Raw genomic sequence first — 26,865 nt, 5'->3', positions numbered from 1 at the left:
CTCTCTCATTATATATATCTAGCATGCATGCATACAGTCATACACACGCATATTCATACACACACACACACTTTATACATACATGACTTACACATATAGTTACACGCATACTTCTACATACACATGCGTACATAAATTCATACATATACACACACATACACTCTCACTTAATACATGTACTCACACACGTTCGTACCAACACTCACACATTTATACACACACTATATATATATATATGTATATTTATGCGCGCGAGTATGTATGTATGTATGTATGTATGTATATATATATATGTGTGTGTGTGTGTATTTGCAAGTCCTCTGTTGCTATGTCACCTCACTCACCGATGCAGGACAGAAGTCTATTGTTAGAGATGATCCGATTTTACTAATAAAACACACACACTCAAAACCCATGCTTTAAGTTTTTCTTGAAAATATTCTATGATATGAAAAATATCTAAAACTGTCAATTCATAAAGATTTCCACAGAATTTAGCCTGAAAAAAAAAACAAGTTATTAGCAACAAAAAAAACTACGTCGAAACAAAACTTCGCGGTTTTCGTTTTGTATTTTTCTTTTAACTTTATTCACCTTGAATAATGTCAGTGACTAAATGTTGATAGGAAACATTTCACGTTGAGTGTGTGTGTATTTTGTATTTAAAATTTCTGTTAGTTATTGTTTTGTTTGAGTCCTAAAGCCGGATGGTTTGTGAAGAGGGGTGACCACCCATCTGAAGACACGCCCAACACTAACTGACCCTTTTGGAATGGCGCGCTTTTAGTTTGAGCAATCAGCAGCAGTCAGGCAGGCATATATAAGAGTTGCTTGGTTAGAATTTCGTTAGTTGGAGAATGACTACTGGCTTGTGAATGGCTGTGCGGCTCCTTTCCTCCGCCAACTACATCATTCATTTTTACCTGTCACCACCCACGTTGAACCATCTTGTCATATTTTTCTCTTTTCTACCTCGCAGCCGCCCTTCGTCGACCCTTGCTTAAAAAACATTCACAGACACACGAAGAGAGATAGAGAGAAAAATAAAAATATAAAACGGAAAACAATGTCACCCCAATCTAAAAACTTAGATACCGTCCGTCCGGTCGATATCCCCCGAGATATCGAAGAAATGATTGTGGCCGCGAGCCAGCTGTGCGATATGAAACACAATACATTCTTGCATCGGGACGAAATCATGAAACTTCAGAAAGATGGCCACTTGCAAGAATATGTCCGAGACGATTACCAAGTAACCCCTGAATTAGAATGTAAATTTGCCGGCCTCAGACAGACTCTGAAGAGAAGACCTGCTTTACCAGTCATGAAACCGAGTAAAAGAGTAAAAGTGAATTCTAGAAATCTCACCGAAAACAATGCTTTAATGCAGGGTGGAACCGTTTTGATAGGTGATCCATCCCGACAACGGAAGCGGCGGAAACTGTCGCCAGTTTCCCGTGGACTTTCTACAGAAAATGTACCCCCAATGTCAAATCAACAACAACAGTATCTTCCAATGATCTTTACCCCTCCTTCGGACTTTATTCCCGCTCCCACCAGTGTTGTTGATTCAGAAACAGTTCATCCCCTCAAGGGCCGAAAGGCAGCTGGCCCCAAACGGGTACATGTATGCCATGTGCCTAATTGTGGAAAAAAATACACAAAGAACAGTCACCTCAAAACTCACCTACGAACACATACTGGTAAGTTTTATTGTTACCTACCTACCTACAAACGTACTTATACACACCTCGAGGTGTATATGTATATACACATCGAGGTGTGAGTGTGTGTGTGTGTGTGTGCATATATATTAAAGATCGCCTGTTATATATAATCATCTGTGATTTTATATTAATTAGGAATTCTATAACCTTTGCATGTCGACACACGTTCATTCAAACCATATTTTACATAACTATAATATAACCTATAACTACATATACGTAGGTATTTACAAAGCGTGTGCGCACATATATATATATATATATATATATACACACACACATATGTATATATATTGTGTGTGTGTGTGCTCGTATGTCTATAAAATGATCTGTTTTCGATCTGCTTATTCTGATATCAAAGCCCCTTATTCCAACTCTCCTCTCCCAAATAATTCTCCTAACAGTTAAGACCTGATTTGTCTCAGACCTCTTAAAATAAATCCTTCTCTTACCAAACTCTCACTATTTTTCTTAGCACCGTTCAGTGTTCCATTGTTTCACCTTACCATTTTTTGGTCTTGTCTTTTCTCTCGGCACCAGCAGAGATCCTGGCTGGTCAGTTGGTGCCTTACCATTATTGTATGTAGTCTTGTCACCATGCGAGACGAAAGGGCATGTATGTATGTATACATACACACCGAGATTATATACTCACTGAAAATCTACCCACCAACATGCATTATCCATCCATCCATCCATCTATATATATGTATATATATTGCCTGTGCATAAATATTGTATAATATACACATATGTGAGTGGTATATAATAAGCAGAATTATATTATATTGTTGTGGTCCACATGTGGGGGGAAAAAAGGAAAGTTACAGTTATCTATATAATACACAAATATCTCCATGTGCGAATAATATATACACACGTGTGTGTATAGGCAAATATACTAGAACCGTAACATCGCCTGTGTATATAAATGTGTGTGTGTGCATTATATACATACACACATACGTCTATTCTTTTGTCTTAACGCCACACTGTATATATATACATATATATTATATATATATACATACATACTAAACTGTCCACACCCACTCTGTGTGTGTATATATTTTCTTTGTCTATAAACCTCAGCCTTATCTGCGTACAATTCCTTGGCTTGCTTTCCCAATATAGATTTATTCTCCTCTGGACTCTTCTTCATTTCGCTGCTAATTTACTCTCTGTTAATTATTATTAATTATTAATTAATTATGTGTTGTGGAGACCAAATCCAACAACCAAACCTCATGTCTACATTTCTCTCTTTCTCATCATCTTTGTCCTTTTTTCTCAGCCTCTTTTTCTTTGTCCTTTTCTGTCTCTTTGTCTTTTCCTCACTCTCTCTATCTCTTTGTCTCTCACTTTCTCTCTCTCTCTCGCTCTGACATTGTCTTAATCTCTTACTCTTTCTTTTCCCCCCTCTCATCTCCTTCTTGGCCTTTCTCTCTTTGTCTCTCATTTTCTGTCTGAATCCTTTGTCTTTCCCATTCGTCTCTCGCCATTTCTTACTTTCTCTCTTTCCTCTTGTCTTTCTCTCTCTCTCTCTCCTTCCTTGTCTCTTCTCTTCTCTCTTCGACACTCTTCTCTATTACTATATACGCACTCGAAAGAACACTTTCTAGATACACACCCACATTTCACATAAGGTGGGTGTGTATGTAAAAGTGTAGTTTAATAATAGTAAAATAATTTGTACTGCGTAAAGCACGTGTTGTTAATATATATTTGTTTATAGCTTATTGGTGTCATACATGTGTGTGTGTGTGTGTGTGTGTGTGTTGATAGGTCGATGGTGTTGGTGGTGGTTCCTTTGTTCAGCCCTTGGTCAACCCGGATCAGGCAGACAGACCTATGATCAGACAGTCCCGCCAACCCAAAATCCCTTTCATCCAACGTGTGATTGGAGGGAAATTTGGCTGCTATTTCTCTACCAGGTCAAACCACCGTTGCTTCATACCATGATCTGTGTGGTGGGTAAATAGCGTTGCAGTTTAACCACCGGTCCGGAAACCTCATCCAACGTGTGTACGAGGGACATTTAACTGCTATTTCTAACAGGTCAATTACCACCATGTGATCTTTTTTTTTTCTCCCGTTAGTTCATATCCTGGTTGATGGTTGTGGTTAGTGTTGTTTAACCACAGGTCAGTCCTGCATGAGTAGACGTAGGATTAACGACGATCCTGGCATGGCCATCCCACCTTTGTGGGTACATAATTCTATGTACGTTGTAGATAGGATTAAATATCTTGAGTGTTCTTTACTTTTATGAGGGTCGTGTGCTTTAGCTGTTATTCTTAGTAGATCGAGTGACTAGGCCTTGGGGTGGTGGTGGTGGTAGTGCTTGTGAAGGTGATAGTGTAGTAGGTGGCAGTGGCGATGGTGTTCTGGTAGCGCCATAAAAGACGGTAGATAAGAGAACTTCTCGACTTTGGCAAACTGCCCTGTCTGTGGGGGTAGCAGCTACTGGAAGTGAACTAGTAGTAGTAGTATGGGTGGTAGTAGTAATATCACCGACATACTACTAAACTAGCTGTCTATTGTATGACTCTGCTCTGTGAGCGCGTGTATATATATATATATATATATATATATCATTAAACACGTTAGACATTATTTAAAGCAGTTCCATCATTGAACATTGCTTGACTTTGGCTCCTCTATTGAACACCCGCATATGCTAATTATACTCACGCGTGTGTGTGTGTGTATGTATGATGTGTGTATTTAAGTATGTGCGTGTACTTGTGTATATATATTTAGGTATATATGTCTATGTGTATAAGTGTGAGCGCGTGTATGTGTGTTAGAATACGTGTTTAATGTGTGTGAATAACGTGTGTGTATATATATGTATGTATATATATATACACACATTTGTTCGCACATACACCTTGTCTATGTTAAAATAATGGTGTAGGATATCTTGTAAATAAAAAAGTATAAACATTCATCTCTTTGATTTTGTGCTAATCGTTGAATGTGATTATCTGTATATACATCACTGGAGGAAACATTCACACACTATATACACCTAACACTACACACCCACACTTTCCAAGAGAGCATTCGATAGGATAATGACCAGACCCTGAGGAACGAAGTCGCACTTAAACACACGTGTGTGCTGTGTGTATGTATATATATATTATATATATATATATATATATATATATATATATATATATATACATACACGTATATCTTGTTTCTGTCATTAGACTGCGGCCATGTAGGAGCACCGCATTTACTATGTTTATATATAATATTCCAGTTTCGAGTCTTCTCGCTTTGTTGATCGGTGAAAATGAGTGCTCAACACCGAATTGGTGAATATAATTTCTTCATTTGCGAGTTCAGGCTACCATTGGTTTTATGTAGACTAAACTAGGAAAATATCCCAGTGTTTTAATTTTTCAAGCCAATCACACATATGGTCTGAGGTTCACTAGGGCTATTTCAGACGAGGTTTTTTAATTTAGTGATTAACTAATCAATTACATCATGAAAAAAAGAAAACGCACCAATTTTCTTCAGGTGAATTAAAATTAAAATCCAAAACTTATATAAAGGATCATAATATACCTTGATCCTGCAAATAATATAAGAAAGACAACTAAAAAGTTACTAGGAAGTTCGTTGAAAGAAAGATAAATATATTAAAAAACCTGTAATTTATTTCCTCAGCCAAAAACTCATTGACCCTTCCTCCCTCTTTTGTAAAAAGCAACTGCTATTAAATTGCCCACATGGCTCTCCTGATGGACAACACAGCATCGCATCCTTGTTCGTGTCTCAGCATCAAGGGATGGGTGACACGCCCATCTCTGTTCTGCTTCCATTATTACCTTTCACTTACGTCTTCTTAACTGACTAACATCTTTCACTCCTGCTTTTTTCTAATTCTCATTCTTCATCACTGACATCTTTTCTCCCATTCATTTAAACTTGCTTCCATATCTCTTCAGCATTTTCTAGCTTCTCATTTCTAAGAAAATTTTCCTTACTCTATTTGTCTCTCATTTTGTACTCTTCACACACACACACACATAAACACACACAGACAGACACACACACACACACATAAACACACACACACACACACACACAGACATAAACACACACACACACATACAATTCGTACTTTTATACTCTTTATCTCTTCTTGAGGGCTGCCTCTCTCTCTCTCTCTCTCTCTCTCTAGTTTTCACTCTTTGAGTGTCTCCTTGAGTCAACTTCAATCTTTCGTTTCCACTCTTATATTATTCAAGCCTTTCTCACTCTCGAAAGTATGTGGATTTGCTAAAAATAGCAGCCAAATCTTCAAATCATCCTCCCATCTTCGAATACACACACACACACAAACGGTACTACCAGCGAACAGTGGTCCCGGTACGCGCATCCGCGTTAGCTAGTCGTAAGTAGTCGATCCTACAACGACCTGCGCCTGTTTGTATTTCAAGGCTGAATACATATCAAAGAAAATTAAATAAAATTTTTCGAACAAAGTAAATAAAACGCAAAGTAAAGAATTTTTTAAACGAAATAAATTATTTTTATAAAGAAACTAGGGTTAGGGTTAAAAAATCAGGTTTAGGGTTAGTGTTAAAAAGTCGTTTGTAGGATCGACTACTTACGACTAGCTAGCGCGTGTGCGCGCACCGGGACCACTGTTCGCTAGTAGCACCCACACAAACCCCATCATTTAATTTTTTGAAATTTTCAGAAAGTTTTTACGAATGTGTTTTACACTCAATCGTAACGATTTTATGCAAAAAGGCTTTTTTTTTCACCCCCCCCCCATCCAATCCCAAACTCCCACTTTTTCTACGGACAGTCAGAACCTTATTTGTTTCTGTTTATAATTTCAAAATAATTTTTAGACGAAAAGGTTTATATGATTTAAGGGAGAGAGATTTTAGCTGGTGTTTCCAGCACATCCCACGACCACCTGGTACCTTCCCCATTTATCGCTGACAAGTAATTGATGTTCAACATGTTCTCTCCCCTTTAAAACACATTTAATGGAATGATGATGCCAAAGTAACACAAGGGGTTTTGTTTAGCCCTAGGTCGGTCCATTGCTGGCATATTTTTTTTACCCCCCTCACCAAACCTGTGTTTGTTTAAGAACAAAAAATTACTAATAGAAAAATGTTATTAAAGTAAATTATCTACATACCATTTTGCTTGAAAATCACTGGATTTAATCCCAGCAATGACCTCAGCCTCTTCCAATACCTCTGATCGATTCGAGTTAAGTTTGGACATCCGTAAGGATTTGGGGGACGAAATTTAAAGTGTTTTTTTTATAATTGAGGTTCTCTCGGTGTCATCTGTTGACCCTACCCCCTCTCTCTATACACCACACACACACATGGTCTGTTCGCGGCTGGAAATCTTTCATCACAAATCAGACCGGTTTGTAATACAGTGGCAATTCCAAATATAGTATTTTTTTCACCTTAGAAAAACAATAGATGAAAAAATTTTTTTATCATAACTACTGTAGTACTACATATATGACATAACTACACTTTAGTGCCCCACTCGATTTTATCTTGTAATTTTCTGAAAAACTTTTTCTTAAAATCTATTTGTTTTTTAGATTTATAGTAAATTATGTTCATGACAATGTTTTTCTTTGAAAGAATTTCCAAACATTATTCTCCCTCCTGTTTTCCTGTTTCCTCATCTCTTTATATTACTTCTAAATGAAATTTTGCAGAGATAACATTTTCGAAGGCGTACATTATGTAATGTTAGGGTTTGAAACATCCTCGAATATCCCGCCCTAATTTCTTTTTTTCGCTTTCTGAATTTTATCAGCATGGCTGTTGTCTACACCATCGTAGATGTATCTCGGTAAAGTTGGCACAAAATAAAAAAAATGCATTTCTCAGGAGAGATGGAGCATCAATCTGTAGTTATGCCTTTCATATTAATTCATCATTTCTCCCCCCCCCTCCCAAATTGTTCACATGTAATGGTTTTCCTTCATCGTAATTCCTTTTGAGTGAAACGCAGGAATATAGAAATAAATAAAAAGGGAACTTCACCTAGTTCCTCGCCTTTTCCTTCCTCATGGGGTAGTTACACCAGCAATGCCTTCATTGAAGAAGAATGATTTGGGTAATATTTGGCTGTTGTTTTTAGCTTTGTCTGGAGTTGTCTCGTATCAGCTCCCTGGCATTATGCAAACGTGTACCAGGTGGACTGGTGGTGGTTTACAGCAGGCTGCTGTCGCCATGTGCTCGGCTATCGAATGTCAGTTGTGTTTAAAAGAAAAAAGAAGTCATTCTCTTATTGAATTCAGTTATTTGAACAGCGACCAGGCCCGACAGGATTTTCAGTTTGGTAACCTTTTATTGCATTGGATTTAAATTATGGAACATAACACGGATGCATCATCGTTTGTCATCCACACAATTCACTCACAAGGCTTTTTTTGTCAGCGTGGGTTCTATGGTAAAGAAGACACCCAAGATGTCGCACCGTGGGACTGAACCAGACACCTCATGGCTGGGAGACAAGCTTCTCAACCACACCACCACACCTGTGACATACACGCATGTAATATATAAAGGATGGTGTGCGTCTTGAAGCATTTTATTTGTATTTCATCTCCGGGACAAAAAAAAACAATGCAGTACCAGTTAAATACTCGGGTAAACTAAGCCTACTTTCATTTTTGAAGTTTGTTAAATTGCTGTTTTGGCTATCGCCCCCCCCCCCAGATTACACCGAGAAGCCTTATTTTTGTTTGGAACGGGTTCCTGCCGTGACAGCCCCCACTCCATCCTGTGTAATATAATCTGGTCTAACTCCGTCCTTCACATTTTATTTTTGTAGCGGTTAGACTTGGCTGCTATTTCTTTTTCCTTCCTGCGTAGCTGCTCCCCCCTCCAGCATGCCGTTGTTAGGTCGTCTACCCCCAGCAGTCGCGTCTTGTCCTAATCTACGTGCAACATTTATAATGCAGTTACTACGCGACATACCGTTGCTATAGAAATGAGTCATGTGACGTCGCTTACCGTAAATCGATGTCGTAAAGACAGTGTTTCATCTGGGCCTGGGACCTTTTATCTCTTTCATCGCCCCATTTATCCCCATTCTCTCTTGCTTTCGCTCTTCTTTCGTTAGTACTTCACTCTCAAACTTTCTCATTTTTTATCTCTTCCTGAAAAATTCTGTCCCCGTCGGCCTTTTTTTCCCCTCTCAAACTCCTTTCAAACCATACTTTTTTCTCTCAAACATTCGGTCTTAATCAAACTTTCTCTCATTTTTTCTCTCTCAAACTTTCATTCTTTTCTCTCAAACTCTCTCCGAACCTCATTTGTCTCTCTTCTTCAAATTTTGATTTATTTTCTCAAACTTTATTTTCCCGCTCCCTTTCTCTTTCGTCACTCTCTCGTCCTCTCTCCCTCATCATATTTTCTCTGTAAAAGCACTTATACAGGACGGGACTTCCTTCTATAAGTTTGTACTCTAACCACCTCTATTACCACCACTTCGCTGTTCTAAAACAACATTTAGTTCGTGTAATGCATTGTTAAGACTGGAACAGAAACAGTAAAAACAAGGGTCCTCAGCGAAGGGTCCACGTGCTCTCTCTTCACCCTTACTGTGTAGCATCGTAAGAAAACTGAGGACACCTTCCTTCTCCCCCACGGTTTAGACAACTCAGATTAAAAAAACAAACAAACCTCGTGAATGACAGACCCTGGTAAACTTTCAGTAGTTGACCGCTTTAACTGAAAAGTGTCACCTCGAGTGGCCTTTAATGGCTCGTTGTTTAATCCCAGGTGATAAGTGAGTGAGGTCGGCGAAAGTAAAGAATACGTACACCCTGGAGTTAGGATTAAGGTTCGGGGTTTTGTTACACCGAAAACGGGTGTTGCACGCATTCTTTACCTCCGCCCGTGAGGTCTTGGCTCACCCAAAGGACGAAGGACATGCAGTGACCATAGTTTGTCATTACGGGTTACCTTATATGCAAGCTCCGTCCGTGCTTAGAGAATGAAGAAGTTAATCTCGACATTAAATATTCGAGGTGACACAGATTATTGGGTTAACGCCGACAACTGCTTAAGTTTTTACAACGGTCCGCCCTAAACGAGCTTCCACAATAATGCCAAGTCATCTCTGAGAAGATATGAAAGACGTTCCAAATGTGACGACCTCTTTTTTTATGATAGATCACGGAACATTTTGTTCCTGATCCAGCAGGGATCGAGACCTATCAGGGATAAAACGACAGTGGTGGGTAGGACCTACCTGGTGGTTCAGAGGCTGTGGTAGAAGCAGAGATGCAAAGGAAGAATTTGCTTCTGACGGGAACCCTCATACAAGTTTCTCAAAAAATTTACTTCAGTTCCAGCCAGTAAAGATGGTTCCGGATTCGTGAGTGGATTTGGTAGGCGAAAACTGAAAGAAGCCCACCTTATATGAGACGCGTATATGTGTCTATTCCCCACCACCACTGGACAACCGGTATTGGTGTGTTTACATTCCGTAACATAGCAGTTCGGTAGAATTATCACCAGACTTTACAAAAAAATATATATTAGGGTTGGTACCTTGAGGTACCTTCGGCTAAGGTACCTCAAGGTGGTGCCCCAGCATAGCCGCAGTCTAATGACTGAAACAAAATGATATTCTTTTGATTTGTGTTTTTGTGTGTAAACCAAGTGTCCTCAATAGAGTATTTTATTTTAATAGAATAAATTAGGTTGAGGACCTGTGAAATAAGTTTTCATGTGTAAAGAAGCAAAGAAGAGAATCGGTTTTATATTATTTCATCTGAGAATTCTCTCACTTGAAAATTAAACTCGACATTTATTCTTTTATTCTTTTATTTGACTGTGGCCATGCTGGAGCACCGCATTTAGTCGAACAAATCAACCCCAAGACTTATTCTTTGTAAGCCCAGTACTTATTCTATCGGTCTCTTTTGCCGAACAGCTAAGTGACGGGGACGTAAACACACAAGCATCGGTTGTCAAGCAATGCTAGGGGGACATACACACATACACAAATACACACACACATATATATATATATACATATATACGACAGGCTTCTTTCAGTTTCCGCCTACCAAATCCACTCACAAGGCATTGGTCGGCCCAGGGCTATAGTAGAAGACACTTGCCCAAGATGCCACGCAGTGGGACTGAATCTGGAACCATGTGGTTGGTAAGCAAGCTACTTACCACACAGCCACTCCTTGAATAAGCCACTTATTTGAATAAGTTTTTGAATTTACGAACAACTTCAATAACAAAGAGGATATTTTGGGGGTTTGAGGTTTGTTACCCCTATTACCGTCATGCGAAAAGAAGGGTTATGAAAGTATGAAGGGAAGCGGCAGGGCAACATGTTGGGGTGGGATTGGAATTTTTTTGGTACTAAAATACAGTGGTCCCTTAACGGTACTACTTAAATACAGAGGTCCCGACTCATCTGCATAACTCTAAACCCTAACGTGTGTGCATTGTAAAAACATGGTTAAGTAGATGCATCGGGACCCCTGTATTTAAATAGTGCTTTTTTTTTATTATTGTTTGAATTACAGGAATGCTTTTTTTTTTTATAAAAAAAAAACAAAAAACAAAAAAAAACTAGAAACACAATCCTTTCCCGGGGCTAATGCAGTTTCGCACCTCTCCTTGAAAAATGCATTTTTTTCGAAAAAGTTTTTTCGGATTTCTCCGTTTATGATGTGGGGACATTACGAATATGCAAAAAAAATATTACACAAGTAAAAGGTACTAATTAAGAACAGTTACTACTTAATCGCGTTTTTCAAGGAGGTGCGAAACTTCATTAGCCCCCCCCCTTTCCCCTGAGTCCGGTAACTAATCCGAAACTTGGAACTCCCTAAAACAAGAATCTCGATGACTGATAATCCCGAAATAATGAAAACAAAATTTAATTTTTTTTTTGCCAAAAATCGGCATTGTGACCCCCCCCCCTCCCCAACTTCAATTTTGACTTTTTTTTTCCCCTAAACCTAAAACCCTAACCGTAAGTACAGAGATGTTTTGAATTTTTTGTCCGAATCCTGATGTCCGTATTTTTCCGCATATTTAGTGGGGGAAAAATTCTTTAAAAGAATTTAAGATGAGTTTTGGAATTTTTTTTTCAGAATCATAATGTCCGTATTTTTCCGCATATTTTGAAAATAAAAAAATTGTGAAAAAAGTTAAAAATGAAGGAAGTGGGGGTAGGGGTGGTAGCAATTTAGAAATGTCGATTTTTGCCAATTTTTTTTGCAGATTCGTATCCCCCTTAGCAAGGCAGCGCCGGGCGAAATGCTTAGCGGTATTTCGTCTGCCGTTACGTCCCGAGTTCAAATTCCGCCGAGTTCGACTTTGCCTTTCATCCTTTCGGGGTCGATTAAATAAGTACCAGTTACACACTGGGGTCGACCTAATTGACTTAATCCGTTTGTCCCCTTGCGGGTAGTAAAGAAATAGGTATTCCCCGTAGCCAGCATATCAAAGCCTACGTCCAGTCATCAATTGCACACACACACACACCAGATGACATATTTGCGAGATTCCTCAAGGGAAAAGGTTTTGCCTTTGTTACTCACACTGTACGCGCGCAAATAGTTTACGTTAATAACGAAAGTACCGAGTAGTAGAAACGGTGACCTTTGCATTGTACCTCTAAATGGTGTACTTGTTGATAAAGCCAAAAGTACATGCACACTCGCACCAGCCCACTATCGCGAGTGTTGAAAACTTTTGTGTTCAGCAATCTAAGGTAAACAAAAACGTCAAATTGAAAGCTAATTACTGTCATAGACGGTATGAGAAAGCTACAAGGTGGCAAGGTTAACCCTGCACACTAGGAACAACGGCTAGACTGTATGATAGGAAGGCTATAGGTGGTTGCCATCACAGGGGGCATAGTTAGACTGCTATAAGGTGGTAGCGTGGTCCTGCAAATTAGGGATTACTTCAGACTGTATGATTGCGACAACGAAGGTAATCAGTTTTGAATATTTATTTCCAGCAGTTAGTAGCCACCCGTCATGTATCGGAAGAAACAGAAGCCAATGCCGTTGGCTCCTTTTATTTTGGCCCGGGCCACATCTAAGTTAACATCACCATATTGAGTAGTCTTTAGACGTATTAAACATTATTATGGCCCACCCGAATATAGAGTTGCTGTTTGCCGAGACGTATCCGTGTGTCGGAGGTTTGTCTGGTATTTCTTGGAAAATTTCTTCCAGGTACCACAACAAGCAGGTTGATATCTTCACTCACCCAGGTGGTAGAATGACTCAAGACTCGTTATATAAAAATATAATATTCTCCTCCTCGATGAAACTGGTGTAAAAATAGACCCCTGAAATAAGAGCCTATAAAACATGTTGGATGATAAGGAGTGCTGGAGTAGGCTGATCAATTAAACATCATTTACATGTTTAAACGCAGGTAAGGCCTTCATCCAGTACACCTATGTCAATCAACAAAGGTATTCCGGTCGTGTGAATGTTTTTTTTTTTTCTTTTTCGTACGATAAGTAAGCAATACATTTTCCAGCAGGTCGAGTAACCACATAGCAGCTATTTCGTTGCTTGTGGCACGCACCCCCCCTCGCACTTAATATCAAATATTTATCTTGTAACAATACCTGTGGTGTGCTTAGGTGCTTATATGCAACTCTAACTGGTGTATGTGTAATACCCTTCTAACTACGCGTAGAACTGGTGGCAGGGTGTTGTCCCTTAATATAGCAACACTTGGGTAATTTGTGTGTAGTTCCCTATATGCAACTAACTATAGAATGCGTTAGGTTGTATAGATAGTTGGTGTGTGTGTGTGTATATACATACATATCTATATCTGATTTATAATGTGTGTGTGTAGTATCTTTTAACTGTATAACTGGGATGATGGTATTTTCCTTTATGTAACTTTGTGTGTGTAGAGTTTCTTAGATGCAACAGACTGCGTGTGGTTCATAGCCTAGATTTAACTGGTGTGTGGTGCTTGTCTAACTGTAGGCCTACAACTTTGTGTGTGTGTGTGTGTGTGTCTGTGAGGTTCCCTCTATGTAACTGTGTGTGCAGTTCTGTATGTAACTTATGCATGCGTATATAGCTGGTGTATGCGTGTAGTAGTTCTCTATATGTGGCTGGTAGGTGATTGTGTATTAATTTGTAAATCTAACGAGTTGATTTTATGCAACTGTGTCTGTAAATGTCTGTAAAACTTCACACGTGTGCCAGGGGAGATAATTCCGTTTTTTTCTTTATTTTTTTCTTCAGTTTTTCCTGTTTTTGGACAGTCACCACCAGATTTCACTTTTCTTTTATCCCTCTCTCTGTCTGTCTCTTTCTCTCTCTCTCTCTCTCTCTCCCTCCCTCCCCGCCTGCTACAGCCATTATATGAATGACAGAAATAGTTATTTCCCACTTAATCGACCGTTTCTCGGCTGTTGCCATCTACTGCTCTACACACAAACCCTACCTTTACTTACTACTACTACTACTACCACCACCACTACTACCATTACTACCACCACTACCAATACTACTACTACCAATACTACTAATACTAACTACTACTACTATCACTGCTGCCAACAGCTACTGTTCACCATTACCGATTTGAAAGTTGCCACCACCGTCGTCATTTACATGGCAACAGCTTTCATAGCCGAGCTAGAATTATCTCAGAACCTTAGCCAGTTTCCTTTCTGATCCATCTGAAAAATTGTCTTTCGATGAAACTTGAATTTTGCCCAAACCGTACACAGACTGTCATCTGTCTTTCCATCTCTGGTCCATCCCACACTCACGTTTTCTTCCTCCTGGGACTCTGGAAAGTTTCACCATTTAATGTTTTGTTTCTCTTCTTTTCCAGGTGAGCGTCCGTACGTGTGTAAATGGAAAGATTGCCCAAAGAGTTTCTCACGATCAGACGAACTAACACGACATTACAGAACACATACTGGTAAGTTCCGCCGCTTGTTAGCCTTGGAATACAAGTCTTGGTTGGGGGCGCGTATGTATGTAGTCTCCAGCATGGACAACCTTTTGCCAGCCTCGCCTGGCCCCCATGCCGGTGGCACATAAAAAGCACCATCTGACTGTGGCCGTTGCCAGCCCCGTCTGGCACGTAAAAAGCACCCACTACGCTCACGGAGTGGTTGGCGTTAGGAAGGGCATCCAGCCGTAGAAACGTTGCCAGATCAGACTGGGCCTGGTGCAGCCTCCTGGCTTGTCAAACTGTCCAACCCATACTAGCATGGAAAGCGGACGCTAAATGATGATGATGTGATGTCTCGTGGTCAGTTATGCTTTTGCAGATTATTTGGAATGAATGAATGAATGACATTTTACAATGATGTGAAGACAGAGAGACATGTATCCCCATCATTATTTAGCATCATTTTCCATGCTGGTATGGGTTGGACGGTTTGACAGGAACTAACAAGCCCCGAAGACTGCACCAAACTCCTGTCAACTTCAGCCTGGTTTGTCACAGTTGGATGCCTTTCCTAAAATATCAACCACTTCAGTGTATGCACCAGTCTTTCTCAAGCTTTTTACACTTGCGTAACCCTTAAATTAAGTTATGTTTTAAGGAGACCCTGCAAATATATATATATATATATATATATACACACACACACACCATATCTTTCTCATTTATTTCATTGTAAAAAGAACCATCCAAACGTGGCCGATACCAGTGCCCCCTGACTGGCTCCTGTGTCGGTGGCACATAAAAGCACCCACTACACTCTCAGAGTGGTTGGCATTAGGAAGGGCATCCAACTGTAGAAACTCTGCCAGGTCAGACTGGAGCCTGGTGCAGCTGCTGGCTTTCCAGTCCTCAGTCAAACTGTCTAACTCATGCCAGCCTAGAAAACGGACGTTAAACAATGATGTTGATGAGTTCATGTGGTATATATACTCTTTTTACTCTTTTCAGTCATTTGACTGTGGCCATGCTGGAGCACCGCCTTTAGTCGAGCAAATCGACCCCAGGACTTATTCTTTGGAAGCCTAGAACTTAGTCTATCAGTCTCCTTTGCCGAACCGCTGAGTTACGGGGACGTAAACACACCAGCATCAATTGTCAAGCGATGTTGGGGGGACAAACACGCACTCATACATATATACGACAGGCTTCTTTCAGTTTCCGTCTACCAAATCCACTCACAAGGCTTTGGTCAGCCCGAGGCTATAGTAGAATACACTTGCCCAAGGTACCATGCAGTGGGACTGAACCCGGAACCATGTGGTTGGTAAACAAGCTACTTACCACACAGCCACTCCTACGTCTATATATATATATCCCCAATGGTTGTTATTTTTTTTATAACATTGGTTAAATAGGATGATGTCTATATTATTACTATATTACAATAACCAATAACATGAAATTAGCTTATCTCACTCTTTGTTGCGAAGCCCTAGTATCCACACACATTGCACTTCTATATATATATATTTGATCAAAATCTGTCCTCCAAATTCACTCACAAGGCTTCAGTCTGCCTGATGCTATAATGTGTGTATACATACACACAACATATATATATATTGTCAGCTGATGTAAAGTAGCAGGTCTGTACTATGAGTGGTTTACTGCTAAAACTTCAGCTTGAATTCTAACTGAAAAATATGCAGCTAGAAGTAGTTTCTCCTTGAACGGGTAGATATAGATTAACCCTTTTATTAGAGGTAGATATAGATTAACCCTTTTATTACCATATTTATTTTGAGATGCTCTGTGTTTCTTTCAATTAATTTTAAATATAACTAAGAATTTAGTAAAATGACTTAGTTATTATTAAGCTAATGTTAGGAACATAAATTGTGACTAAGGGTTTAGTGGAAGAATTTTATTCAAAACTTATAAAAACAACATATTCGTACTACAGAACCTGAGGCAGTTTCAGCCAAGTTGGTATCGAAAGGGTTAAAGTAAAAATGGAAAAGGAAAACGTTTGGCGTCACTTGAAAAAGACATTTAATCTGGATAGAGAATATAAATAGTCTGTTAAAGGCTGTTTCTAGAATAGGCAGTCATTTGGATCATGATATGGAGTAAGGATTCTATAGGCCGAGTATTCCATCATCAGAGAGGGAGGAGTCTGAGAGATGTAGAAATCAGGAAATATCTCCAGTTGAAGCTATTAGAATATTCCAGATTTCAAAAATGAGGGAAGGATGAGATTGAGATAGGTTTGTATTATATAATTCTTTGATCGAATAGATAATAAGTAATGTCTATTAGCAGTTTCAAATGTGGCAAGGAATATTAAGTTTGATTCAGTTCCATGCAACTTTGTAGTTTTTGTAGCCTTTTAGTATGCTACCCCAACCTCAATCAAGGGGTCTTGTGCATTCTGTAAAGGGCATTTCCGGCCATAAAAGATTGTCAAAATGGACATTGGAACTTTGCGCACTCCTTGTCTGTTAGGTCCTGTCAAACTGTCCAGCCCATGGCATCAGGGAATATGGACAGCATGGCTTTGTGGTAAAGCGCTTGCTTCCCAACTTCAAGATTCTGGGTTCAGTCCCACTGCATGGCACCTTGGTCAAGCTTCTTTAACTATAGCTTTGGGCCAATCAAATCCTTGAGTGGATTTGGTCGACGGAAACTGAAAGAAACTCCTCATAACTTAGCAGTTTGACAAAAGAGACTGATAGACTGATTACTAGGTTTAAAAATTTTTAAAAAAGGGTACTGGGAACCAATTGTTTGACTAAAGGTGGTGCCTCAGTATAGCTTTGGCCTAATGACATGCATACAAAGTGTGTATTATATATACATGTATGTGTATATGTAAGTATGTGTGTGCGTATGTATATGTATGTGTATACACACACACACACACCACACACACACACAGATGCTGCTGAGGACCCCTTTGGTCATGAATGACCATGAGATTGCACCTAGAAACTTACCCTCCCAGGCACAAGAATATATATACATACACGTATGTATATGTATATATATTTATATATATATAAAGATGGTTCTTTGTTTGATAATGAGTATTCAGTTGTTTGATTAACTGATTTACTTTACTCCTACTGTTTTAACAAGTGGCTGAGTATTCCTGAAACATGTATACCCTTAATGTTATTGAGAAATATTAACTTAGAAACTGGTGGGAGTTGGTGACAGGAATCGTCTGTTTTTGTCTTGTGGTTAAGGAAGGTTGGGTGGAATCGTGTCGGGTCTGTTGGTGTGAATCCCAGGATTCTATCAACTGTGTGGAGGCACAGTGTGTATTTTCATAAACTTCAAAAGCATTTTTCAACGTCCATTTTTCCATATTCCACCAGGCCTGTCGTGTATATATATATATATATATATATGTATGTATGTATGTGTGTGTATATTCTTGTGTCTGTGTTTGTCCCCCAACATCGCTTGACAACCGATGCTGGTGTGTTTACATCCCTGTAACTTAGCAGTTTGGCAAAAGAGTCTGATAGAATAAGTACTAGGCTTACAAAGAATAAGTCCTGGGGTCGATTTGCTCGACTAAAGGCGGTGCTCCAGCATGGCCACAGTCAAATGACTGAAACAAGTAAAAGAGTAAAAAGAGTATGCCATTTTAGAAGCCATAAAGGACTTCTGTCTGTCCAGAGTGAATGCTGCTCCACATTGTACCTGGACAGGATACATCTGTTTATCTTTGACACAATACCTTGACAGAACTAATCAAAACGTGAAGACACCATTCTGCAGAAATATGTTGTAGAATAAGGAACTGGACTCTCTTCCATTTATATTGTTGGTGTGTTACTCTCTTTATGGTACTGTATTATTGTAGTAAGTAGGTACAGCAATCAATGTACCTTAGGCAAGGTATGCTGTTCTCCATAGTTCCACCGTATCCTGTAGAATAAGTTCTTAAACAAGTTATGCTATCCATGCTGTCAGCATATCCTTTGTAAAATAGGTACCACAATGTACCTCAGCAAGCCATACTGCTTTTCTTTTGGTACTGCTGTATGTTTATAAGTCCATTCTACACTGTCATAAACAAGGTGCATTGCTCTCTTTCCCTCCCTCTCTCTCTCTCTCTCTCTCTCTCTCTCTTTCTCTCCATGATTACTTCTGTATTCTAGTAAGCAAGTACCGTAATGTCCTTCCAACAAAGTACCACTATCTCAGTAGGTTTCTATAGTCTTAGATTGGCCTTCATTGATCAGATCCAGACTAAACAAGTCTCAGGTGTGACTATTCTAGTTTTTAGAGAGATCTAGCTCTACAAAGCACCATCCGATCGTGACCGTTTGCCAACCTCATCTGGCACCTGTGTCGGTGGCACATAAAAAGCACCCACTACACTCAGAGTGGTTGGCGTTAGGAAGGGCATCCAGCCGTAGAAACATTGCCAGATCAGACTGGGCCTGGTGCAGCCTTCTGGCTTCCCAGACCCCAGTTGAACTGTCCAACCCATGCTAGCATGGAAAGCAGATGCTAAACGATGATCTATCCCATTGTTAATTGGTTATATTCCACTATAATTAACTGATCAAAACTAATGGAGCTCATGGAGGTGGGCAGTCCTTGAGATATTTTATTGCCATGTGCCCTTTTGATGAAACCATTTAGCTGCCTCTTCTGATATACAAATGTGGTCCCCACATTTTAACCCTTTAGCATTCAAACTAGCCATGTCAGGCCCAGGTATTCTACATGTCTTGTGTCCAAGCTGGTCAAACCTGACCTCACACTGCTCCTCCGTCTTTCACAAAATATTCAGGTGCATCATTGAAATCTTAAAATTGCAAAATAATGCCTGATTAATTCAAAACAATGTGAATAAATAAGCAATACATTTGACAAGAATCTGAATGTCTGGCAGATAATGGTCTTTCTGCATTATATATGTATTAGTACTGGACCGTCTTCTGTCTGACTCAATGGAGGGTGGAGTCCTTGATGGATACTACTTCCCTGAGGCCAAGGACGACCTGGGAATAGAGGTGAGCTAACTTGATGCACCCCGAAACTCATGAATTCTAAAGTTGGAGCTTCACATGAATGCAATTCGCTGTTTTGCCCCAGACAGCCATTTTTAGCAGGGAAAATGACAATTTCGTATTGAAATATATTCTGTAATTGTTTTAAATAATTTGAAAATTGTGAAGAATTTAGTGAAATAAACTTGCTGCTGTTTTTAATTTTGATCACTTAAATCTTTTTGCTACCATGTCCTGGTGCCACATAAAAGGCACTTGGTTCACTCTGCTGTGGTTGGCATTAGAAAAGTCATCCAGCCACGGAAACCTTACCAGAACAAAGGAGATTAGTGTGGCACCCAGTTTTACCAACTCCAGCACAAACTGTGCAACACCTGCTAGAATGGGAAATGGACATTGATAACGATTTCTGTTGAAATACACTGATTTTGTTTCATTTAATTTTTAAGAAGAATTTTTTGAAGTAACTTTACCTTGATTAAAGCTGGTGTTTAGAATTTTGATGAAAAGATTTTAGATCTCTCGAAAAACAAGTTTGTCTCCTAGAACCCAAGGCAGTCTCTGACAGGTTACTATCAAATTGGTTACAGCTGTTCTGTAAGACTAATGGAACTATTTCTGTATTAGCGGCGAACTGGCAGAAACGTTAGCACTCCGGGTGAAATGCTTAGCCGTATTTCGTCTGCCGTTACGTTCTGGGTTCAAATTCCGCCGAGGTTGACTTTGCCTTTCATCCTTTCGGGGTCGATAAATTAAGTACCAGTTACGCACTGGGGTCTATGTAATCGACTTAATCCGTTTGTCTGTCCTTGTTCGTCCCCCCCTGTGTTTAGCCCCTTGTGGGTAGTAAAGAAATATATTTCTGTATTAGCCTTTTGACTTGCAAATATTTTAGGTTTTGTTCTTAATTTCCATGTCTTGCAAACACAAATAAAATTTTTTTTCTAAATTTCTGTTAATGTTTAATTTTTTTTCTTTTTTTAGGGGAAAAGAAATTCACCTGCTCCGTATGTCCAAAACGCTTCATGAGGAGCGACCACCTCAGCAAACATGTGAGCCGGCATTTAAAGAATTCCTCTGGTTCGGTGCGTAACCGCAGATCTATCAGTCCAGCAAACAGCACATCAGACAGTTCCACACCAACAAATTAACACCACCGCCACCCCCCCACAAAAATCCTAACAAAAAACTCCAACAAATGTTGCTAAGAATCTCTTGGCATAAACCATTCTTTTCCTTCCCCCTGTGTTCCCCTTCTGTATATGAATACAAATATACTTGCCCAGTGTCAAGGCGGTGTGTCATGTCAGCAATGATGATTGTGATGGTTTCAAGTTCAATATACAGTCTCTGCAAAATGAAAGAAAAATAACCCCCCAAAACAAATGAAAAAGACTAAAAAGAAAATAACTTTTTTTTTTCCTACCAATATTTCCACGCTGTCAATATATTTCACCAAACAAGCATATTGCAGCTAAATATTCTTTTGTCTTCCATTCTTGAATTGCAGAGAGAACTTACCATTATTATTATGTCTGGCTTTCATTGGACTACTTGTGAAGTGTGAAGTGGTGTGAGAGAAAAGGTTAACATTTTAGACTTAAATCCACACAGCTTCACACAAATGTACACTCACTTGAAAATCAGTGCCTCCTACTCAGACCAGTATCTTTTACTTAAAGACACTCCAAGAACCACACTCTTGGCTTTCCTTTTTTTTTTTATATATCAAAATAAAACAAACTCTTAAATATTTGTTATATGTTCTTCACAAACATTGTGTTTTATAATAGTGATTATGTGTGTGTGTGTGTGTGTGTCTTTTAAATGGGTTTTGCAAGTTCCCCCTCTGGGGTCAGTGAGTAGAGGTGGAAATCTTGAATGGTGTAGAATAAGTCTGCAAGTCTGAGAATGATACTCTGAGTAGCTGAGCCGTAGGAGTTTGTTTGTTGGTGCAGCTACTCCATGTACAATATTTGTATTTCTTGGCACTGAAAAATGGTTAAAAAAGAAAAACACAAACTCCGAGCGATTTTGTTCCGCTTTTTTTTTTTTTAAATCTGTAAGGAGTTCTTCGGAGTTCTTCATCTTTGAAAACATTCCACTGATTCCAAAGAAAAAATTTTTTTTTTGTTTTTGAATTATTCCTACTGTAAGATTTTTTTTTTTTTTTTTGGAATTGGGCCTTCAAAAAGGGAAGCCCTACCATTCCATTATTATACAAACTTTCTGGTCTGATCTGAATTTTTTTCTTTTTAACTCCATTGATATCCTCTGCTGTTCAAGTGGTACTGACCTACACCATTTTAATATTTCCAAACCCTACCGAAACCCTATTCTCTGAGGATTCTCCGAATCTCTGTCTGCTGAGGGAGTGGGGGAAGGTTTTTAACTATTAACTGTGATATCAGACTTGTATTCATATGCATTGACATGTTTCATATGGTTTCTCAAAAATGTGGGCGGGGGGAGGGGGCTAAAACATTCACCCACCTAATTCTCACCTTTCTCATTCTACATTTTCACACACTTTAATGTAATAAATAAATTTTTAGCTGTCCTAATGTTTATCCAATAAAATCATAATATATATATATGTATGTATATATGCATTACAGATAAAGGGTGAAAAATAATTAATTTAATAAAATCAACAAATTTCACCTAATAGTTTATCGGTATGGAAAAGGACCATATTCGGTAATCAACATGGTTGCTGAAATCTCTTGGCCTTCCTTGGTGTTAAACCAACAAACCAGATCGTATCATACATTTTCATTATTTAGTGTGGCTGAATGATTAAGAAGTCCTGCTTTGCAACCTCCTGGCCTTGGGTTCAATCTTGAACTGTGGTATCCTGGGGGCACATGATCACTATAAATAAATCATTTGTGCAGGCTGTTCAAGGAATCAGAGCCTTCATTTGTCCTGTACTACAGGAAAGCCCACATTATATAAATATTAGGTCATCAAGTATGAAATTTGTAGAAAAGAAAAAAAGATTGCAAATATTTTATAAATATAAGGAATAGCTTTAATCCTCAAAGTATGCAACCATATTGTCAAAACACTTTTGCCATTACAGCGGTAGCTTGTCCAGCCCGGAACTGTAGAACTTGGCAATCTAGAATCAAATTCTTAAAAGGCCTGTTTTACAGCATTGTTAGAATTAGTTTTTTCCTATCAAAAAGTTATCCAAATTCCAGAAGAAGTGATAGTCAGTGGGGGCAAGATCAGGCGAGTATGGTGGATGATGGAGAACTTCCAACTCCAAATTCCCGTAGTTTCGCCAATGTCATTTTTGCGATGTAAGTTTCTGCATCATTTGGTCCAATTGGCTGTAATATGCTTCGGTCATGATTGATGAGCCAGATTTAATGAAATCAATAGATCACATCTGCGCCAGGCCACGAAATACACACCATCAGCTTCTTTTGATGAATTTTGCTTTTTGGACTGTGTTTTGGCAGCTCGTCTTTGTCCAACCATTGTGCTGAATGGTTACTGTTGCTGTATTGGATCCAGTTGTCATCACGTTACAATTCTGTTGAAAACCGATTCCTTTTTGTGACCAAGTAGCATAATGCAGGCTTCCAAATGTTGTTGTTTCTGATTTTCATTGAGTTCATGTAGAACCCACTTATCCAACTTTTCCACTTCACTGATTTGAACTTGGTGAGCCAATATTGTTTGCTAACACCAAACAACAATTCATGAGCACTTTGAGATGGATCTGACTCGACACTGGGCTTTCAGTTCATCGTTATTCACCTTTGTTTTTTGTTGGCCGCATTGCTCATCTGTGAGGTCAAAGCTACCAGAACGAAATTTTGCAAACCAAACAAAATATGGTCAAAATATAAGCAATAGTGCAAAATAAGCAGTTGTCAAGGTTTACCATATACCTTACTACAAATTTCATATTTGATGACCTAATATACATTTGTAGCGATGAAGTATATAAAACTACCCCCCTCTCTCTCCCTAGTCACTTATTGTTAAAATTTCCATCAGCGACTTTTGTGAGTTTTTATCTTTCTAGTCTTAATTTTGAACCTAAACATTGGCTAATAATGGTTTTGGTTCATTTTTGTGTAGATTCAAGATTGTTTTGAGCAAAATTCCTCTCTTTCTCATACCGTGATGCTAACTAAACTGCCACTCACCAAGCTAATTATCACAGATTAAATTATTTATCTATTAATAAATGCTAATTAAACAACATTGAGCTGCACTTCACGTACCGAGACCTAATGGCCTCTAAAGGGTTTTCACTTCTGTTCTCAAAATGAGTCTCCTTTTGAGAACTCTTGGGCATGTCCATGCATATTTGTCCATTGTCTAAAGCAAATGTTGCAGGGTTTTTTGTTTTTTCGTTTGTGTCCCGATATTTTTAATGTCATAAAAGATTTTTTTGGTAGCCCTTTTTTTTTTCTCCATTTGTCAAGTAATTTCTCAGTTTAGGTACCAAGTAGGAACTTGAAGTTCCTCGTACCAAGAATAAGTCTCTACACCCTGTTTCCCCACCTCAAAGATTTTCTTCATTATCGGAGGAAAATAATTGCTAACTCGGTGTAGACTTCTTAGCAATTACTTTTTCAGAATGGTTACAATGGCCACCTCTCTTTGTTGGTAGAGGACAATTATTAGATTTATATAAAACATATAATGGAATTCAAAATTTTTATATTTCATCCTTTCACCTGTGTTAATTTCATGTAGATGATTTGCAAATATAACAAAAAAAAAAACAAACTATAAAATACCTTTAGTATTAAATGATTTTTTTTCTTCTAAAAACACATTGGTGCTATATATCAGTTTTTAAAAAATATTACTTGAATGTTTTTCTAAAATCACTGAAATTTAAAAAAAAAAAAAAAGACTTTCTATAGAACTCCTGTTTGTTTAAAAAACAACAACAACCTGTGCCTATATTCTAACATTCTAATATTTTCATGATGTTTCTCTTCCAGCAGTGTTTCTTTTGTGATTCCCTTCTCCACAGTTATTAAAAATACACAACGCTCCACATAAATACGGCTTTTCACGTCTTCCCCACCAACTAAAAGAGAAGAACCTGCAAGGAGAGCAATTTGTTGCTGTGTTCATAGTTTCCGTTTCTCTTGGTTCCTTTTGATAAAAATTACTACTTTCCAGAAGGGTTGTGATCTTCCTTAAGAAGACCTGTGTCCCAGTGGTCAAACTCACAATCGTAAGGTCGTCGGTTCGACTCCCAGACTGAGCAGCATGTTTGTTGTCCTTGAGCAATGCTTTTCACTTCCCGTTGCTCCCATTTGCTCAGCAGAAAACGAGTCCCAGCCGACTGCCGGTGCAGCTTCTCTCTCTCCACAACCCCATTCGGGACATCCTCTGTGTCTTCCTGGGTGTTGTTGGGTTGGACCGAGAGGCTGGCATTGCACAAGCCACGGGACACCACGTCATACTTGCCTGCAAGTGACGGCTAGCTTTATGAATGAGAAACACACTGGCCGTACACACACACACGCACACACACAATGTCTGCTTTAAAATAGTTCAACTGATTTTCCTATATATATATTTTTCTGGTATTTAATTCACTGACTCTAATTTAATATTTTTTAATAATAATAATAATAATAATGTTAAATATTTGAATAAACCACAATGTAAATTGGAACTGTCTTCAGAATCCCTCCAAGAGACACTTTATTGTCCCCTTTTGTCTACTGCCTTCAACCTGTCCCCTTTTATGGTATTATCTCTCATAAAACAAGATGAACATATCCAGATCAGTCAGCAGCCAAAACCAAATTAAAGAATTGTCTTTCTCTAGTCGTCATTTTGATTCCACCCTCTACTTTTCCAATCGTTATTTTGGCTGCACTGATTCTATCTCTTTCTATATCTATCTATCTGTCGGTCTATCTATTTGTCTATCTATCTATGTCTGTCTATCGCTCTATCTCCCTTCTCCCACTCAAATTAAACCCTAGCCATATCAAAAAACGTATTTATTCCCCACCCCCCATTCTTTCCCTCTTCCCACCTTTCACATAATGAAATTGCTTCCATTTGATTTTACTTCTGGATATTTGCCAATCCTTGTTGCACAGTTCCAGTTTACTCAACATGGAGTGAGTGGTGTGTGTGTGTTACTTTGACCAACTGCACAGCAGTGATGGTGTATTTTTTTTCCCCTGTAATTTACCTTAATATAAAGTTGACTAGATGTATATGATATATATATAGTAGTTACATCTACAGCATGATTATTAATGTGTTGAAAACCTATTGTTAAATTCATTTTTTATTAATAAAATTTCATTTTTTCATTAAATGTTGTTCTTTTCGTTATCTTTCCCTGAATGCTTTAAGGAGCTTGTTTCCCTGTCGGTTTCAGTTCCAATGTGTGGCACCTTTTGCAGGTTCTTTTATTTTTATGGCTCCGGGCTGACCAAAATCTTGAGTGGATTTAGTAAACGGAAACTGGTTGAAGCCCGTCATGTGTGTGTGTGTTTATGTATTGTCTTAACTTCATGTGAAAGTTTTGAATATCACTGCCCGGTGGTGATATCTTTGACTTGCTACTTACTGAATTTGACAACAGATACACGAAGAATATGATAAAATTTGCAGGGAAATGTTACCTGCCGATGGTGCATTCATCGTAGAGGTAAACGTAAATAAGGAAATGCGGTTGTACATTCTATCAGTTGATTACGATCGTTTCGATAATTAGAATTGTTGCGGGACGTAAACACACCATCAGTTGTCCGGTGGTGGTGATGTGACACATATATATACGGCGGGTTTCTTTTAGTTTCTGTCTACCAAATCTCACTCAAGGTTTTGGTCGACCTGAGGCTTTAGCAGAAGACACTTGCCCAAGGTGCCACGCTGTAGGACTGAACCCGGAACCATGTGGTTGGGGAGCAAGCTACTTACCACACAGCCACTCCTGCGCCTATATATATATATGATAGATCGTTAGCTACTACACGCATTTTTTTCTCCTTGTTTTTTTTCTGTCGAAGAGCGTAGGCTCGAAATGTAAAAGACTTTTTCTATTCCTGAGCGCTATACTAATACATTTGTTTGTTTGTACTCCACCTGCCTTCGTCTTTTGTTTATTTTCGTATTCTAAGATGGTTGGGTGGAAAAATATAAGTT

At 38.8% G+C, this 26,865-nt stretch overlaps 1 protein-coding gene and 1 long non-coding RNA gene across 2 annotated transcripts in view; one reads left to right on the top strand and one right to left on the bottom strand.

The window, feature by feature from the left end:
* The window catches only part of LOC118767550, a 35,013-nt gene extending 26,740 nt beyond the window's left edge, over positions 1 to 8,273 (bottom strand). Inside the window, exon 1 of the long non-coding RNA XR_005003470.1 lies at positions 6,910 to 8,273. This is a non-coding gene — a long non-coding RNA (uncharacterized LOC118767550). The remainder of the gene's footprint in view (positions 1 to 6,909) is intronic.
* On the top strand, positions 836 to 26,032 carry LOC115223294 (early growth response protein 1-like). The gene is made up of 3 exons (XM_029793803.2): positions 836 to 1,703; positions 14,612 to 14,701; positions 20,695 to 26,032. The coding sequence occupies exons 1-3, from the start codon at positions 1,067 to 1,069 to the stop codon at positions 20,859 to 20,861; spliced, it is 894 nt and encodes a 297-aa protein (XP_029649663.1). The 5' UTR covers positions 836 to 1,066; the 3' UTR covers positions 20,862 to 26,032.
* Positions 26,033 to 26,865: the final 833 nt, after the last annotated feature.

This window comes from Octopus sinensis, linkage group LG22 (genome assembly GCF_006345805.1).
Source record: "Octopus sinensis linkage group LG22, ASM634580v1, whole genome shotgun sequence".
NCBI lineage: Eukaryota > Metazoa > Mollusca > Cephalopoda > Octopoda > Octopodidae > Octopus > Octopus sinensis.
The sequence above is the reverse complement of the archived record's forward strand: the minus strand, read 5'-3'. Positions and strand labels throughout refer to the sequence as shown.

Bases quoted from the DNA above. Each gene is read 5' to 3' on its own strand.
- LOC115223294 (XM_029793803.2), top strand. From the start codon at position 1,067: ATGTCACCCCAATCTAAAAACTTAGATACCGTCCGTCCGGTCGATATC. The intron at 1,704-14,611 runs GTAAGTTTTATT...CTTCTTTTCCAG, and splicing joins TCACCTACGAACACATACTG to GTGAGCGTCCGTACGTGTGT. The intron at 14,702-20,694 runs GTAAGTTCCGCC...TTCTTTTTTTAG, and splicing joins ACATTACAGAACACATACTG to GGGAAAAGAAATTCACCTGC.